Source organism: Trametes versicolor (assembly GCF_000271585.1).
Source record: "Trametes versicolor FP-101664 SS1 unplaced genomic scaffold TRAVEscaffold_5, whole genome shotgun sequence".
NCBI classification, from domain to species: Eukaryota; Fungi; Basidiomycota; class Agaricomycetes; order Polyporales; family Polyporaceae; genus Trametes; species Trametes versicolor.
In genome coordinates this window covers 35,530-53,236 of record NW_007360325.1, presented here as the reverse complement: position 1 = coordinate 53,236, position 17,707 = coordinate 35,530, and the positions used below count along the sequence as shown (strand labels likewise).

General features: G+C 63.3%; 5 protein-coding genes across 5 annotated transcripts; 3 read left to right on the top strand and 2 right to left on the bottom strand.

Annotated features, from left to right (window-relative positions):
- Positions 1-146: 146 nt before the first annotated feature.
- TRAVEDRAFT_58060 (uncharacterized protein) lies at positions 147-4,192 on the top strand. The gene is made up of 7 exons (XM_008039337.1): positions 147-478; positions 531-777; positions 834-904; positions 961-1,118; positions 1,174-1,333; positions 1,387-1,568; positions 1,791-4,192. Exons 6-7 carry the CDS (start codon positions 1,516-1,518, stop codon positions 3,448-3,450), a joined length of 1,713 nt encoding a protein of 570 aa, XP_008037528.1. The 5' UTR covers positions 147-478; positions 531-777; positions 834-904; positions 961-1,118; positions 1,174-1,333; positions 1,387-1,515; the 3' UTR covers positions 3,451-4,192.
- Positions 4,193-7,082: 2,890 nt separating this feature from the next.
- On the top strand, positions 7,083-9,603 carry TRAVEDRAFT_58059 (uncharacterized protein). Its single transcript, XM_008039336.1, has 2 exons — positions 7,083-7,089; positions 7,151-9,603. Exon 2 carries the CDS (start codon positions 7,437-7,439, stop codon positions 9,300-9,302), a length of 1,866 nt encoding a protein of 621 aa, XP_008037527.1. The 5' UTR covers positions 7,083-7,089; positions 7,151-7,436; the 3' UTR covers positions 9,303-9,603.
- A 270-nt stretch (positions 9,604-9,873) lies between these two features.
- Positions 9,874-11,160, bottom strand: TRAVEDRAFT_122502 (Fcf2-domain-containing protein; the record flags this gene model as incomplete). Its single annotated transcript, XM_008039387.1, has 4 exons — positions 9,874-10,092; positions 10,186-10,371; positions 10,491-10,743; positions 10,817-11,160. 4 exons carry the CDS (start codon positions 11,158-11,160, stop codon positions 9,874-9,876), a joined length of 1,002 nt encoding a protein of 333 aa, XP_008037578.1.
- A 185-nt stretch (positions 11,161-11,345) lies between these two features.
- Positions 11,346-12,468, top strand: TRAVEDRAFT_122824 (2-hexaprenyl-6-methoxy-1,4-benzoquinone methyltransferase; the record flags this gene model as incomplete). Its single annotated transcript, XM_008039386.1, has 3 exons — positions 11,346-11,868; positions 11,953-12,163; positions 12,231-12,468. 3 exons carry the CDS (start codon positions 11,346-11,348, stop codon positions 12,466-12,468), a joined length of 972 nt encoding a protein of 323 aa, XP_008037577.1.
- A 502-nt stretch (positions 12,469-12,970) lies between these two features.
- TRAVEDRAFT_58056 (uncharacterized protein) lies at positions 12,971-17,470 on the bottom strand. The gene is made up of 4 exons (XM_008039335.1): positions 17,350-17,470; positions 16,973-17,186; positions 15,598-16,615; positions 12,971-15,536 (listed from the first exon to the last, which is right to left on the bottom strand). Exons 1-4 carry the CDS (start codon positions 17,371-17,373, stop codon positions 13,055-13,057), a joined length of 3,738 nt encoding a protein of 1,245 aa, XP_008037526.1. The 5' UTR covers positions 17,374-17,470; the 3' UTR covers positions 12,971-13,054.
- Between the last annotated feature and the right edge of the window lie 237 nt (positions 17,471-17,707).

The following is a 17,707-nucleotide window of genomic DNA, read 5'->3' as shown; positions in this document are numbered from 1 at the left end:
TTGCCTTATGATGCCGCGTGTGACTCTAGGCTCCCCCAGTGCCATATGTTCGGAAGCACCAGGCTTATGGCGCGCGAAAGGCTAAGTGCTTCTTTGTGGGTACCTGCGCCTCGTTGTGGCCGCCAGCACGCGGTGAGAGACGGGTCGGAGCCGTGCGCGACGGGCATGACCTACCCGCCGGTACTCCCTAACCGTCGGCCCGTCGTCGTCGATTCTTCGAGGTCAACTGAGGACGCGCACCACGCGCGCCAAGGGCCGATGATGCGCACTTCACAACTACCGACCGCTGGTATATAAGTGCGGGTTGATGAAGGAGGTCCAGCAAGTATCAGCACGATGCCGTCTCTCAGCCACCTCACCACCTTCGTCCTCGGCGCTCTGGTCGCATTGACGCAGCAGGCGGATGCTGCTCAGGTCTTCCTTGCGGGCGACTCGACGATGGCCGTCACTGGTGGTGGCAGTGGTACCGGAACCGCAGGTGCGTGCTACACCGCGAATATTGCGAGCCCACCGCGCTAAATTGTCCGTAGGCTGGGGAGTGTACCTCGGGCAGTTCCTCAACATCCCCGTGACGAACAACGCCATTGGCGGACGCTCAGCACGCTCGTTCACCGACGAGGGCCGCTTCGCCAGCATAATCAACGCGGTCGCGCCGGGTGACTTCGTGGTCATTGAGTTCGGGCACAACGATGGCTCTGCGGGTTCAGGACCGGACAACGGGCGCCAGGACACGGGCACCGACGGCTACTCGGACACGGCCGTCGTCCACGACGCGAGGTGCGCGAGGTACTGTTTGCTTGGGGTCGGCCAGGCATCTGACGGAGACGTTGCAGCGGGAATGCCATCACGATCCACTCGTTTAACTACTACATCACGAACGCGGTGAGGTCGCTGCAGGCAAAGGGTGAGTCTTTTAGGTGGTAACAAATGATATAAGACACTAACCGCGTTCATGACCAGGTGCGATCCCCATCGTCTCCTCGCAGACGCCCGACAACATCTGGTCTGGCAGCAAAATCGGCGCCCCGTCGCGCTTTGTGGGGTACGCTTCGGACGTGGCAAAGAACACATCGGCGGCGTACGTCGACCACTTTGCCTACGTTGCGCAGGCATATGACGTGAGTTCATCTCCGCTTCGTGGGATGTGGGTATGGACTCACGGGTCTACTACAGGCGCTCGGTGAGACCACCGTCAACACGTACTACCCGATCGACCACACGCACACCTCGCCGACTGGTGCGAACGTGGTTGCGGAGGCGTTTGTTCGCGGGATCCTTTGCGGCAACAGCGCACTCAAGGCGCAAGTGAATGCCGCTGGCAAGGCTGTACCGAGTACGTTTCTTCTCTAGACCATGGAAAACATCTGGCTGACAAGACTATTTCAGATGGATGCATCTGAACGGTGCCCTGGCTGTGGGCCTCCGCTCTGGCTGCGAACGACCGGGGATGCTTAATCGCTGTTTCCCTACGTAGTCAGTCGTTAGCTCGTCGCCATTTGCTGTGAATAGCTGTGAATGTGCCTGCAAACAAACATCTTCCTCGATGTCGCGCTGGTGAAAGAGGAAGAGTGAGACGTGCATTGGAACTGGCAGTATTGTGGCAAATTCGGCGTCGCGTGCATCGAACGCCACAACGGGCGTCACGCCGGCGCTCTGTCTGGGAATGTTGTGAGAAACGGCGATGAACGCTGCACGCCCTTCCTCGCTGCGCCCTCCTGTACCCCTTCCTCCTCCTCTCCATGCCTTGAGCCTCCCTCCAGAACACCACTCTGAGCTTTCAATACGATGAGTCTGCGCGACAAGTTGTTGGCTGCCTTGGCGGACCTGCCGGGGACGCGCACCTTTCACGTCCACGTCCTTACGTCCTCGCCGCGCAAGCATAATGGTCTCTTCCCGTATGTCCGCCCGCGACCCCGGGCCTACCTCCAAGATGTCTTCATCCTCCTCTCAGAGCAGGCAACGCCCGACGCGCCCCGTGTACTTGTCACCGCGCTCGAGGCGTCAGTCTATAACATCCCCGCCACGTCCTGTGGTGTGCTCTACGTCTCCAAGGTCGACTCCTCTGGGCATGCCGCCGCCCCCTCGCCGACGGCCGCGCTCGTGCGTGCATTCCTGCTTTACTACGCCGACCCCGCGACGCGCCCGATCGCGGTGCGCCACCTTTGGGTGCAGCTCTTCGCGCGCGCGCAAGGCCAGTACCTCTTCCCGAACTCGGCGGACTATCTGGGCAAGCGGCCACTGTCGGACGTCAAGCTCTGTGCATGGTGGCGGCGTATATTCGGCGAGGTCGCCGCGGACGTTGAGCGGCGCTTGAAGGGCAGCGGGACAGTCAGGTTGCACTATATTCTGCCTGGGTATGGGGAACTTGAGGCGACGCATACTCTGGGGCGCGCAGCTGTGGCGGAAGAGGCTGCTGGGACAGTGCAGTGGTCGTACGGACATCCGTATGCGCAAACAGATATACCTTTGCCGTGCCCGGGGAGTCAAGATGGGGAGGAACCGCCTCATCTGGGGCATTATATCCCGTGGTTCGACGACGACCCGAAGTCGCGGTTTATAGATGAAATTGCGCTCATCACGAACTCTGAGGGCGTGCGCTCGCCCGAACGGAAACGGCCGCGCGCACTTACCGGCTCTCGGGCGCACGGAGAAGCGAAGGCCGCAAAAGACAAAGACAAAGAGGAGGAGGAGAAAGAAAGGGAGAAGGAGAAGAGCAAAGACGAGAAAAACTACCCCACGGGCGAGCTCGCGCAGGTCTCCGCGGACGAGTTCTGGGAACGCATGTCGTTCCGGCAGGAATGCGTCGCGGGTGCAGTCACCGGGTTCTTCGCCATGGGCATCTCCACGCCCCCGCCCGCCGCGTCCGCAGAGAAGGGGTCCCAGCCGTCTCCGCTCGCGCCCCAGCCCGGACAGCTCGCGCCGCGCATGGTGCGCCGCATCGTCTCGACGCTCATGAACCACCACGAGTTCTCCACGAGCGAGCGCGCGGTGCGCGCCACGGAGACGCTCGAGAGTGCGATCAAAGGCCTCTGCGAGGACGACGCCCCCGTCCTCCCTGCGCCCGCCGCCGCTGCCGCCTCCACAGCCCCAGCCGCCGAAGACGAACCAGAGCGCCCGCGCACCCCCGAGCCCGGCCCCGCGACGCTCGACGTCCCGCGCACCCCTCCCCCGAATCGGTCGCACCTGCGCGCCCCCAGGGGCGGAGACGCGGTCCCCGAGATCTCGCCCAACCCCTTCCCCGAGCCGGTCGCCTCGCTCGAGACGTACACGTCGTACATCTACGGGAGCATCGATGTGCGCAACCCGCCGCTCGCGCCGCGCCCAGCCGCCACGGGCGGGCCCGAGGACGCGAAGGGTGCTGGGGCCGCACAGGGCGTGGCTGGGGCATCGGGCGGCGCGCCGGTGACGGTGCTGCAAGTGCGCAAGAAGCGGAAGCCCGCGGCGCCCTGAGGTGGGTCTGCTGCCGTCGCCGTGCGCCCCTGGCAACGCTCGCTGGATTCGACGTTAGGGTTCTGAGTCTCCGCGGGTGCGGCGGCGTGCCTCGAGGGTCGACGCAGACGGGGGTGCCTTGCGAAAACGCCTGCGCTGCTTCGCGAACGCGTCTGTCTGAGGCCTGCGGGTTTATGCGGGGCCTGGCGATGGGTTGACGACGTCAACGCGGCGGAGGCGGTGTGGACGGCACACAAAATGGCGGATGCGCGCAGTCTCGAACGCGCGACGACGGGGCGATCGCCCAGGCACGGTGGCTGAAAAGCGTCCGTATGCTTTTTGGAGGCTCTCTTTTGGGGCGAAGGTTTGGGATGCGCCGCGGCAGGTTGCGGCGTTTCCCCCTCCGTGGACAGGCCACTCGGCATTGGGCAATGTACCTGGTTTCTTGTGCTGGGCTACCAGGGCAGCGCTGCTGGTTTCAGTGCGAGTCTGCACCCGTTGCCGTCTGTTCTTTCCCCCCGAGTGGTGCATGCGCTCAGGGCGGTTTGGCTCGGTTTCTTGCGCCATAGATCATTCCAGACTGTTCCTTGGTATTTGGTCAATTGCTGTTGGTCTTGATTATATCTTGTGGGTCCTGCGGTTGCCATAACATCGCGGCGGTGCTACAGAAGGGGCCGTCGGACGGACGGAGCTGTGGTAGTTGTTCGTGACCAGACATTGCGTATGTACAGGAAGACCGTGCTTAATGTATATGTATCGTTACACACTCTTGTACAGTGTGCGCATTTTTTTTTGCTCCTCGACGTCTGATATCATGTTGGTCGAGAACAAGGAGTTGAAGATACAACTCAGCCTCGGTACTGTGTCGACACGGATTATACCGGTCAACAGGTCATCAGCAGTAGAACAAAACACTAATTGTTTCTGTGCGATGCGTCCGCATAGCGGGGCTGCATTAGACCGTACGTCCTGGTCCGCACCCGCAGGTGCACGGGGCCAAAACGCCTTGTTCCAGGATGGGAGTCCGGACGAACCACGATGTTCCAGCGGGATTCGGGCACGCGCCGACCGCTACCTACGCCTGTTGTCCCGGCGGCAACCTAGGCTATAAGCCAGCCCAAGAGGCCGGATACCTGGGGCAGCAGAAATAGGCCCCAGGCTGCGGTCAATAATACCACAACATCGCCAGACGGCGTCCGATATGTTCATCACACTTGCTCGGTCCCACCTACCATGCTCAGAACAAGGCCACCCAGGCACGCACGCCGGCGACCTGCACGGCGCAGCCCCAGCACGCTCCTAGACGTAAGCCAAAGCCAAAGATACAACGCGCCCATAATTAGGAATACGCACCAATGGCGGCTGGATGAACGGATGGGCCCGCACAGCTGACGGCGATAGCGGGTCCGATCGGTGCCCTGGGGCTGGGGGACGTAAGGACGTTTTCCTGCGGCCTTGCACTCGGGCTGGGGCTCACGTACGCAGCGGGCACGCGGCGGGCCAGCGCGCCGCATCGGGATGAAGGAGGACAGCGACGTGCGAACGCCCTGGCGGACCTGCTCCGTGCGCTCTCCCAGCCCACCACGGGTGCTGCGCAGTGCGCGTCCGTCCCACGCACGCACGCCCGGCGGCCGCTTTATAGAGGAGGGCAGCATTAATGCGTCCTGGTCCGGGGCTGCTCATAGGGCGGATATCGAGCACAGCTTGCCACGGCCGCACGTTGGCGGGACGGAGGAGGTCGGACGTGGGAGGCGCACGTCGGCTAGCGGCCTGTCTGCGGAGCTCGCGGCGCGCCCGAGGCGGGGAAGGGCTGTCAGTTTGGCAGCAGCGCGGATAGGCTAGGCGCATACCAGCTCGCCGCGATTCGCCTCGGCTCGGAGGGGGCGAACGCGGGGGGCGCGCGCGGGACGGTGCGTTTACGTGTCCGAAGCCCGAGGCGCGACTTCCCGGGTGCGGGAGGCGTGCATGGGAGGGTTGGGGGGCTTCTCGCGCAAAGGAGCGCACGCTAGAAGGGCGTCGCGAGCGTATGGGGCAGGGCGAAGTGCTCCTGGGCCGGGGAGGCGCGCCGGAGGTAACGGCGCTATGGGCCCTCGCAGGGATCCCGCGCGGCGGCGCGAGTACAAGGTTCGGACGGCTTGAGCATCTAAGTTGCGGCTGATGGATCAGGTGCTGCGTTAGTAGAGTGCGTGAACTGAGATCGATACGCGATGAGTGGATGATCGCGTAGAAGAACAAGGTGGAGATGGAGGGGATATCATCCGCGGATGGCGAGGATAGATAGAAAGCGGCGGAAGGTTAGGACGGAGGACGCACAGGCCGGGCATCAGAGCAGCGCAGCGGGCTTCGCGGTGCGTCCGTACGCCTCGACGGTGGGTATGACGGCAGCAGTGCTCGAAGGGGTTACATGACGGGGCCCCCACGTTGCGGGAGATGGACGTTGGGAGGTCGAGCGTGGGGAGGGCGAGAACCTCGAGGCGCGGGAAGGGCGCGAGGGTGGGTGTGTTGGCGAGTTGGATCGAGGCCGGGGCGTGTAGGCGGGGCCTCGTGGCTGGGGAATATTGCGGCGAGCTGTTCTGTCGGGCAGGGAGCACCTTGTAAGGACACGCTGTTGTAGCCCGTTTCGGACGGCAATAAAACAGAGTTGGCCGAGGCGGATGGCGGGTCCCACAGTCTCCCACACATCCAACCCCTGCGGAACGGGCAGGCTGCACAGGGCCGGGACCCGGACCTGCGGGCGGAGCGGAGGGGCGCACGTCAGATTGGGATATTGAATAAAGCAGATGGTTAATTAGAGCTGGACGGCGGTGTGGGATCGATGTGCGTTTGGGAAGACGCGAGGGCGTGCAGAACGCGCGGGCTCGCCGGGGATGGGCAGACGGATGTGCGTGCATGACGCGATGGGCACGAGCAGGATGGGGACATGGACGTGGACGTGGCTGCGACACCGCGTTCCCGTCTGCGCACTGCATGCGACCCCCCGGCCGCGGCTGTTCGTCCGGCGAGGAACACTGCGGAGGAGGTGCGAGCGCACAACGGTGGGCAGTGAGGAGGTGCGAGCGCATGCCCAGGCAATGGCAGTTAAATGAGCACAGCTGTGGTCGGGCGTGCGTCGATAGGATTTGTGGCTGGAATGTGAGAGGATAAGCGAGGACGAGGATGATTGGGGGAGCGTTGGACGGTGTTGTGCTCGGTTGATCAACAGTCGACAGCTCTGATCGTCCCTCCTTGTCCTCCATCCGCCGCTCTCCTTTGCCCTCCTCCTCCTCCTCCCTTTCTCCTCCCGCCCTCTCTCCGGGCCTCCGCATGCGCCTTGCGCTGCGTCCCCGCCGAGCACCCTCTTCTCCGTGTTCTCCTCTGTCTCGAGCGTTGTTGTGCCACTGTAGAGTGTGATATCATGGCGACCCAGCCCCCGCAGTCCTTGCCCTCCTTTGCTCAGGCCTTCGGCGCTCCTTCCCTCAACAGGATCTCGGACGCCAACAATGCCCTCCCTCCCATCCACCCCCGCGCTTCCCCCTTCGACACCCACGGCCGGTCTCCCTCCGTCCACGACGACCGCTCCCACCTCCCTGCGATGTCTGACTCCTCCCGCCAGTCTTCCCGCAAGCGCGCCCATCCAGACGCACACGCACAGGCGGATGGCGACCAGAGTTCGGGTTCAGAGTACGTACATCCCGCTCGACCGCATCATGCACGCGCCCGAGCCCTAACGTGCCCCCCGCAGCGAACGTCGTTCGCCCAAGAGCGTCAGAATCAAAGAAGAGGCCGAGTACGATGCCCTCCCTTCCCCCACCTCCCGCACTGCGCCTCCCGCCAACCAGCCATCGGCACACTCACAACCCGCCGACGCCGCCCCCACCACCGCGGCGCCCGCCCCCGCCCCCTCCGCGGCACGCCCGTCCCCCAGCAAGAAACGCCGCGTGACGATAAGCGGCATCTCGCACCCAATCAACACGGACGTCAGGCCTCCGCCCCCGACAGATCCCAACACATCGATCTCGCCCGTGGTCATGGGCCTCCCCATACCCCGCGACGACGCTGCCGCGATCGAGCAGGTCCGCTCCATGCTCTCCATCAAGCAGCAGCAGAAGGAGCTCATCGAGCAGCGCCGCGGCAGCACCGCAGGCCTCGCACCCCCAGTCAGTGCCCCTCCCGCGCCGCCTGCTCATCCTCATCAGGCTCCATCTGACGAACGCCAGCCCTCGGCGAAGGCACACGCTCCCGCGCGGACCGGGGGGCGCAGCCCCATTACTAGCGGTCCCCGCCGGTCGAGCGTTGCACTCTCCGCGAACGCACCTTCTAACCGCGGTGTTTCTCCCCTCGCCCGCCAGTCCAGCCCACCCCCACCACACCATTCCCAGCACGGCCCGGCCCCGCCGATGCTGCATCCCCCACCGCCGCATATCTCCATGCAAGAGCAGCACACGGGCGGTTCGCACCAGCATGCGCTGCCCGCTCCTCCGATCAGCTTCGCTCGACGGCGCGCAACGCGGCAGCTTGGGAAAAGCAAGCCTGCGGACATTATGATTAGCCCGCGGGACGCAGCAGGGGACCGCCTGCAGCCGTCTATACAGAGCGCCCCACCCATCCCCCGCGCAGGTGCAACGCAGGGCATGACCGGCCGATTCGGAAACATGATGCTCCCCAGCCTCCCACCAGTGCTCGGGCCAGGACAGAGCACGCAGCGGATGACCGCGAGCCGCGTCCCACCCACGCCCACGCGCCTCAGCATGGCGCGGCACCCGCCTACGGCATCCATCCTCACGCCTACGGTTGGCTCGATTTCTACCACGGCGGCAGCAGCAGCTGCACGCTCCCCACCGACCGCGACCGTGCCTATCGCGACGACGCTCGTGCCGCCGACGCCTGCGGCGCTGCACGCGCCGGGGTATGCGGGCGAGAAGGCCGCGTTCCTTGCGCCGTTCGAGATGTTCTACGACGCGCTCGCGGACGCGCGTACTCTGAAGGGCTGGCTCGGCGAGCAGCTCCAGAAGAGCCAGGCGCTTGCCACGCAGCTCCAGCGCCAACAGGAGCACCTCGACGAGGTTGTAGCGGCCGCTGTCGAGCGCCACATGACGCCTGTGCGCAACGAGATGTTCGGCCTGCAGCGGCGGGTCGATGAGCTCGAGCATGCGCTACACCACGTCGCAAGCGGGTCGGCGGCAACCTCGGGGCTCGTGCGCACGACATCCACCGGGCACGGCCACGGGCAGACCTACAGCCCGAACATGGGCGCGGCGAAAGGGAAGACAAAGGCGAACGGCGTCCCGGAGTCGTACCAGTTCCCCCCATCCGCAGGGGATGGCCCGGGTGCGGTCGTGCGCCGCGCGCTCTCGCCTGCGCAGCTCGAGCGCGAGCGCGAGAGCAGGAGCTTCCCTGGGTCGCAAACGGGCTCGCCCGTGCCCTTTGACGTCGGCCGCCGCCTCTCGGTGTCCGCGATCCGCCTCGACCCTCGCGCACCCGTCGTGTCCGACCCGACGCCCGTGCACCGCACGCCGGGGCGCGAGCGCGAACGCGAGCTTGGGGGGCGCGCGCTGCCCCCGCCGCCGTCCGCGGCCCCGGTCAGCGGCGCGGGTGGGAGTGGCGGCAGCTGGAATCGGCCGTGGTCGCCACGGAGTGCGCGGGTGTCGCTCCCCGCGGGCACGTCTGCCACGCGCTCGTCGCTGGGCCACCATGAGCGGCCGGGGCTGCCGAGACGCGCGTCTGCGCAGCGGGTCGCGGGCGAGGGGTATGCGTATGTAGGGCATGAAGGAGCTGAAGGGCGGGACAGGGACAGGGATCGGGACGGGGAGGGGGACGCTTCGTCGCCGCCTCCACCCCCGCCTCGCAATCCGCCGAGGCGGGATGCGCGGTCCCCAGAGCCGATGGAGGAGTAGGCGACATAACTGCGACTCGTTCCAGCGGCTTACCCCTCGCACTCTCTTTCCATGTTTTCAGGTTCCCGACCTTCAAAACCCACTGACCCGGCCTTCCCCATGTACTCCCCAGCACCCATTTCTACGCCTCTGTCGGGACCATCTCTTGTACTGACATTGGTCATCCCGATACTCCTCTCACCCCCTTCCTGTCTCACCGCGGGCATCGCTGTACGTTTAACCGTGCTGCGCGCCCTTCTTTCCACCGTTCCTGCCTCGGGCTCGGACGTTCGTCGCGTTCATTCGTGCGCTCACTTGTTCTCCGCTCTCGTATCCGTCTTGCTCTCTGTACCGCACACCATTGTACTAGTACGTGCAACCAACAAAAGGGTCCCTTTGCTGTCTTCGTCGGTGATTGTACGAGATGTACGTGTGATTTCGGAGATTTCACGATAAATGTCAGGAGAGGTCGTAATGGTGCAGCGAAGGGCTGCACATGCAACTTCTGGCTCCTCAGAATACAGTCTAGAAGCAAAGCATCCGGTACATGCAGCGTGCAGGGTAATGGTAATAGGCATGGTACATCCGGCAACTACCACTTGGGTTTCCGCAACGCCTTCTTCGCCGCGAGGGTGCCCCGTCCGCGGGCGCCCCGCACGCTTTGCAGCTCTCTGAACTTCTTCTTTGCGTAGCTCTTCGCCTCCGCGTCGTCCACCAGCTCGTCCACGAGCGTGCGTTTCCGGCTCGCGCGCGGCAGGCTGTCCGCGCTCGCCTTCCCGAACGGATTCGGCGTCGCGACGATCTTGCCAATCTGCCCGCAGCCGTCTCAGTCTCAGCGATCTCGCGGAGATGAAGAAGGACGGGAAGGGGGTTGGGAGGAGGAGGGGAGGGAATAGTGACGCACCGCGAAGTGTTTTGGGAGGCCCTTGATGCCCTTGCCCTCCCCAGGCTCCTTGCGGTAGAACTGCTTCGGGTCGAGCTGCTTGTGCAGCCGGAGCGCCTCGACCTCGCGGTAGAGCCGGGGCAGGTCCGCCTCCGCAGGCGCGGGGAGGTCGAACCACGCCGGGCCCGCGGTCTTGTTTTTCATCATCTGCACGCGCGTCCGGGGAGACGTTAGCGGGCGGCGTGGCGTCATAATTGCAGTGTCGAGATTGAGATGGGCCGATCGAGGGAGGTGATGCGCGGAGGCGGGGAGGGGCGGAGATGAACGCGTGAGAGGGGGGCTGCAGGGGGCAGCGGGGGCGGGGCACGCACCTGCTTCGCCTCCTTCTTCGTGAGCCGTTTCCCGTCCGCCGTCACTTCTGGCGGCGGCGCGGGCACTGCGGGCGCGGATATGGAGGACGCGGCGCGCTGGGCCTGCTCGACGTCTGGGTCGCGCAGCTTGGAGGGGCCGGCGACGCGGTCCTCTGAGAGCGTGATGTACGGGGCGGGTAGCGAGCCGGTGTCTAGTGCGGGTAATGGCCTGGGCAGCAGCATGCGCGGGGTACGAGTTCAATACGCAGATGAATGGGATGACGTGCGTGGGTAGGACGTACAGCTGTTTTTTGCCTTCACCCTCATCGTCAGAGTCCAACTGAATGAATTCCTCCTCGCCGCTTTTGCTCGCGGCTTGCTGCGCGGAGGCCTGGGAGGCATTACGCCTGGCCTGGGCAAGCAGATACTCTAAGAACTCTTGCGTCACATCATCTTCAGAGTCCGAGTCGGAATCAGAGCCAGAAGTATCCGAGTCCGAGTCTGAGGAGTCACTGTCTGTGTCGGAGCCTGAGGAGCTTGAGCGGGCAGAAGGCGAGGTCGCGCGCGTGTTGACAGGTGCAACGTCTTTTTCAACATCCTCTGCACGCGCACGCGCTTTTCCTTTGTCGAGAGCAGTGGGGGCCATGGCAGAGAGGAGGAGACGAGGGGCAGAGGAGAAAGTGGCTGAGAGGAAGAGGATGAGCGTTGTAGACGCCCGCTAATTCCGTTTGGAGAAATTCTATGCATACACAAGGTTTCCGGGGGCCCGGCTCTCCCCGATCGTGCATACCTACCGGACCCCCGGCACGCTCACACCCAAGACCGCTCACCATGCACCGGAGTCTCCGCCAGCTGAGGCCTCTCGTACCAAAAGCTCCCGTCCGCCTTAGCCCCCTCTCCCGGCATAACCACCAGCATGCTCCGTCAACGAGCTCGTCCTCGAGCGCAGCAGGTTCAACGCCCAACGTTGGCTCGAACCTGAGCAGCAGCCAGTCGCAGGGTGCGCGCACGACCCACTTTGGGTTCAAGACCGTGCCGGAGGGGCAGAAGGAGGACCTCGTCCGCAACGTATTCGAGAGCGTCGCGTCCTCGTACGACGTCATGAACGACGCCATGTCCCTCGGCGTGCACCGGCTCTGGAAGGACGAGTTCGTGGCGCGTCTGCAGCCCGGCGCGCGTGGCGCCAAACGGTGCATCGACGTCGCGGGCGGCACGGGCGACATTGCGCTCAGGATACTCGACTACGCGCGCGAGAAGCACGCAGACCGGGAGACGAGCGTGGACGTCGTCGACATTAACGGGGAGATGCTGAAGGAGGGGTTCAAGCGGTTTAAGAAGACCATGTACCACAATAGTGCGTTCACTCTCCTCATTCGCCTGTAACTCTCGTATTCCGAGATGAACGCGACGCTAACGTTTTGGCTGTTGCCAAATCTAGCTCCTCAAATCGCGTTCAAGCAGGCGAACGCGCAAGCCATGCCCGAGGAGGAGTTCCCCTCGAACACGTACGACCTGTACACCATCGCCTTCGGCATCCGGAACTGCACCTCCGTCCCCGACGTGCTCAAGGAGGCCTACCGCGTGCTCAAGCCCGGAGGCACCTTTGCATGCCTCGAGTTCAGCCGGGTAAACAACCCGCTATTTGGCACGTAAGTCCCCTATCCTCCGCTGTGCCCCGTCCCCAGTCGCCCGCCAGCTCACCGTGTCTCTCCCCAGCCTGTACGACCAATACTCGTTCTCGGTTATCCCGCTCCTTGGCACTATTCTCGCTGGCGACCGCGAGTCGTACCAGTACCTCGTCGAGAGCATCCGCAAGTTCCCGCCGCAGCCGGAGTTTGCGAAGATGATCGCAGACGCCGGGTTCACGACGGGCGGCATGCATGAGGGCAAGGGCGGTACCTGGACGGACCTCTGGGGCGGCATCGCCAGTATACATACCGGAGTCAAGTTATAATTTATGTTGTACGCTTCATCTTAATGCACCTAGACCTGGGATCATTAGCGGTCACACATTTATTGCAGCTCATTTTGGGTGGTTTTCAACCTCCCGGCGTGTCCCCTTTTCGGTCGCTTCTCAAACAGCGTGTAACAAGCAACGAGCAACTATAATGATTCCAAGAGTATAACATGAATATAGTACAGATGCCAACCATGTCAGAGGGGGTACGCGCCCAGCAAAACAGACACCGTGAGTAAGAGACAAGAGACGGGGGAGATAGCGCAGAACGACAATAGGTACTGTAAGGTTGGCTGTGGATGGGAGTATATATGTGCAGGATTCCGAGCGGCCCGCGAACGTCGTCGAAGAACGTCAAGCGTAAAGCGTAAAGGAGCATGACATGGTACACGAAAGCACGAGGGGGCACACAGCAGCATGGCGGCGCACCGCCCAGAGCGTGAATGGGGCCTCGCGGCAAGTAAGAGAGCGTGAGTGTGGAGGGGGGTGTAGGGGGTACGGGGATTGAGGAGTGCGGAGGGGGTTCAAGTATAGAGTGAGACGAAGCGAAGCGAACGACGAAAGCGATAGCGAAAGACGGAATCTATATACACGCGTCTTCCAGCGACGCGACCGACTGGTGCGGTGAAAGGTGCGGCGAAAGTGAAAGCGGCTTGCGGATCGGCGAGTCCCCGGCGCCGTCGTCGATGCTCTGCCGCACGCCCGCGCGCTCGTCCTCGTCCTCGACGTCCTCGTACTGCACGGAGATCTGCTTCGACCCGCGCCGGGGTGGCGGCGAGAGTGACGTAATCCCGCGCATGTCCGGCGACTGCTCTGGGGGCGGGGGCAGCACGCGCGTGCGCATGTCCAGTGTGGGGGACAGGGGCGTCTGCGGCGGCGTCGACAGCATGAGGAAGAAGCTCGGGTCGTTTTGGAACGTGATGATCGGCTCGCCGATAGGCGTTGGAGGGAGGGAGTACGGATTGATCGTCGAGGGCGCCGGGGAGGGAGGCTGGGGCAGCGGGTTCGAGGGAGGTGGCACGGGGGAGGGCGCGCTGAGCATGCGTAGGCGGCGCTTGATGAGGAGAGTGGGGCGGGAGGTGAGGGAGGACGACGTAGATGTGGACGCAGACGTAGACTGCTGAGCGATCGGCGGGGGAGGAGCCTCGTTGAATGGGGATTGTGGAGGGTCGGGTGGGATGGGCGACGCAGGGATAGTGGGAAGCACGGGGCTGCCGTTGCTCATACTACGGCGATGTGAGTGCGAGAGGCGCGGACTACTTGGCACCTGTACCTCGTCTGGTCGCGGTGGAAGCGCAGACGATGGCGGCGACGTCGGCGGTATCAGGGAGAAGCGGCCAGCCCGCAGCGTGAAAGTCTCCTTGAAAGTCGTCTTCATCGCAGGGGCGGAATGTGGCGGGCGCGAGGGGTACCCAGAGGCCCGAACCGTGCGCGGGGCCTCGGGTGGCGGCAGCATCTGGAGCTCGCTCTGCCCAAACTCGTCGATATTGGGTCTGGGTGTCGGTGGCAGTGCCATGCTGGGTACCGGCCGCTGGGGAGGTGGCGAGGAGACTCGATGCGACGATCTCGGTCTCACGTGCGACGGGGAATGCTGAGGTGGCGCTAGGGTGTTTCCCAAGAAACTGCTCCCGGTACGACTCTGCGTCGTACTGACCGTGCTGTCACTGCGCGCCGACGAGCCCGACGCCCGCTTTGAGAAGTTCTGAAAGCTGGACATAATGCTCTGCGGACTGTGCGCCGAGCGCTGCGATGGCGAGCGACTTGGCGGGGTGTCCGCTGCGTACGGATGCCGTTGTTGCTGGTGCAGTGACGAACGGCCTGGCGACGAGGGCAGAGGTGTGGGAGCAGACGGAGGTGTGGCGGGAGGCGGCCCGCTCGGAGGAGTCGACCGCTTCGGGAGCATTGCCTGGCGTGACCAGCGCTTCGGTCCGAAGTCGAACGACGTCCGTGGTACGTGCTGCTGGGGCTGCTCGTTCGATCCGAGCGAAGACACCGATGACCATGACGACCGCGGACGCCCATCCTGCGATGCACGGTGCGACCCGGGCGAACCCACACCATTTGCACTCGCGGTAGTACTTGGGCTGAGACTTGGGCTGGGTGTGAGCTTGGGGCTAGAAGTCGAGGACGGGGATGCCGGCGAAGGCGACGCGGAGGCAGACGCGGGGGAAGACGCCGTCGGCGACAAGAACGCGCTGCCGTTGTGTCTGACTCCGAGGGTTTCCGCAGCACTGGCGTTGCCATGAGTGTACGAGAATCCGTTGCGCTCACTACTCATCCGGCTGGTCGGCGGCGGTCCACTGGCGGTCCATGCTCTTCGTCGTGGTGGGGGATGAAGTGATGGCGAGCCGCCGAACGGAGGCAGTCCGGAGCTGCCGTTGAATCGTAACACGGCCCCATTGGCATGTCCATTCACGCCAGTCAAGCCTAGGCCAGAGATCCCGTTCCGCGAAATGGATGGCAGCAGGCTCTCGCGATCCTTATCCTGCAAGATCTTCTGGTCTAGCGTAGGCACCGGGGATGTCGGGGTAATAAGACCCATCTGTATGGGCAAGTCGGCAGGCGCCGTACTCCCAACCCGTGGCGTGGTTGGACTGGATGACATCGGAGTCGTAGGCGACATTGGCCGCTCACTGGATATACTGTTGGAACGCAACATGCCGAGTAGGCTCGTACCTGCACGGCCGAATGACGCGTCCTCTAGTGGAGGCGTCTCGGCGCCGCTGCCGTGTTCCGATATGGAGCTGAACGATGTGTCGAGAGTTGCGCCAGACGGCGACCGTGGTCGATTGCCTCCGAATAAACCTCGCAATGCCGAGACAGCCACGGAGGGTGGGCGATTGTGTTGAGGAGACGCGGATCGTAATGAGGGGGTAGGTGAAGATGTGGCGGTCGGCGAGGTTGCACTGCTGTACGACTGCACCGTAGATGTAGTGCCCGAGGTGACTATCGGCGCAGGCGCATTGAACAATCCCTGCGCCCGCATAGACAGCATGACGTCGATGTCGCCCCGGGGCTCGACCCCATTGCTGTGCGTTACTGCACCCAATCCGGCGCGAACCGATCTGTCAGAGAAACAACCGTACATGAGTGGCTGTACTCTAAGAATAGCAGGACGTACCCCACCTTTCGCTGAGCACCGCTTGCTTGATGGCAGTGATCCAGTTGTGGGCCTCATTCTGGTCCACCATTGACAGTGTCATCTCAACACCGCCAACGCCGCCAACCTTTACAACACCTCGCCGCCCACCGATCTCCTCCTCGTTCACGAAGACCACGCTGTCAGCACCGATCTCCACACGCTCGAGCTCCTTGTCATCGCCACTGGCGGATTTGAAGACATGGAGATGGGCCACGTGCTGGGATGCCGAGAAGGAATGGCTCGAGAAGGGCGGAGGATGCGACGAGAAAGAAGTGGTCTGTGTACGCGGGCCCGAAGCCGCCGACGGCGAAGACGTGAGAACTAGTATTCGCGACTTCCATTGTTTGGAAAGTGCAAAGAGGAGCAACGAAGACGGAGGATGGTGCTTCGCCACTTTCGAAGACCGCTGCACCCAGGGTCTAAGGGCGGTTTGTGTGGCCGGAAACGGCGGCAATGTGCTTGCCGAGGGCGTCTCTACACCGGCTCGTGAACCTGCGCGGGCGCGCGTCCTTGCTGGTGACAACGAACGCGACCTTGACCGTGAGCGCGATCGCGACCTGGATCGTTCCGACTGCGCCTGTGACAGGGAGAACGAGCGCGTATGTGAACGCGACGACGTGCTCTCACGTTCTTCCAGCAATACAGGGTCCAATCCTATTGACTGGGCCGCTGCGTCCCGTAGCCTTTCGCGATCTTCATCCTCTTCTGGTGGTGGTGGTGGCGGAGCTGATATTTCTATCACCTCGGAGAATAGAAACGACGTGGGTGGCGGGGGAAGGCGGCTTTTCTTGAATTTGCTGCGCGAGCGCGAGAACGGCAGCGAGATGCCCGAAGTCAGGAGCATACTCCCACGCGCGCGTTTGGGCAGGCCAGTAAGAGGACTCGGTTGTGGCGCCGACGGTGATGTCGTAGACATGGAGTGGACTGAAGGTGCGCTAGGAGATGTCGTCGACTCGTAGGTGACGAACGAGGATGAGCCCGTTGGATGCGCTGTGAATGGATCTGTATTTGGCAACATCAATCAGTACCTTTCTAGTACTTCCGAAGCAGAGCGGAGGTGAGTGGTGCGGTCTTCCGGCAACCCGATATATGCGGTTCAGCATAGAGACGAACAGGACCGAGCTTTAGACGCGAAGAATGACGTGGATTGTACTTGGAAACCGGTGCCTTGACGGTTAGGCAGCAGGCGCTGCGCTCGAGAATCGAGGAGGGTGATTGGGGGCGGTGGATTGGCGCAGACCGTAGATGCAGAATCAAGGTTCTCCCACGACACACAGCATACAGCGAGGGCGCAGAAGAGGGGAGGCGAAGCGAAGGGCGGAGTCGGACGCAGGGGAAGCAGAACTTTAGGTTACTCACCTGGTTGACCATCCCTATCCTTCCTGTGCGGCATTGAGGCGGTACGCTTACGCGTGAGCAGCTCCGGGAGCCTGCTCTGCCTGCGAACCGACTCCGAGTCCTGCTGTTGTATCGAAGAGACGCGGTTGGAGCGTGCGGCCGGCGCGGAGGAGCTCACTGGGCTCGTCGGGCGAGGGCTGGCAGACATGGAGGGCGCGTACGCAGAAGAGGCGGACTGTGGGCGGCGCATCACGGGGGACGTTGAGAGCGTCCAGGGGGAGGCATGTGGAGGAAGGAGGACAAGGAGGATATGGGAGGAGAAAGAGAGAGGATCTTGTGTCAGCACGGAGGACATCACGAAGCGCTGAGTGCTCTGATAGAACGTTAAAGTGACTGACCTGCACGAGCTGCAACTGGAGCATCGTCGTACGGGCACGACCACGACCGCGACCCGAGCACCGTCGGTGTCGGTGTGGGTGAGCTCGTCGTGAGCGACAACGCTGGCGACGTTGGAGAGGGGGACAAGACCGTTCTGCCAGGTTCTGCCGCGCGCGACTCAACCTGATGGAAACGCGAGATCCAGCCCCGATTCTTCCGCGCGTCTATTCAATTTTGGTCCTCCCCGCCACCCATGCGGTTTCGTGCCTTGACGGTTGACCCACCCAACCCTGCATCATCCATCTTCACTCATTTCGGGGCCCGGAAACGCGACGACCGACAGAGATTGCTCGGCGGACATAGCCAATGTTTGTCAGT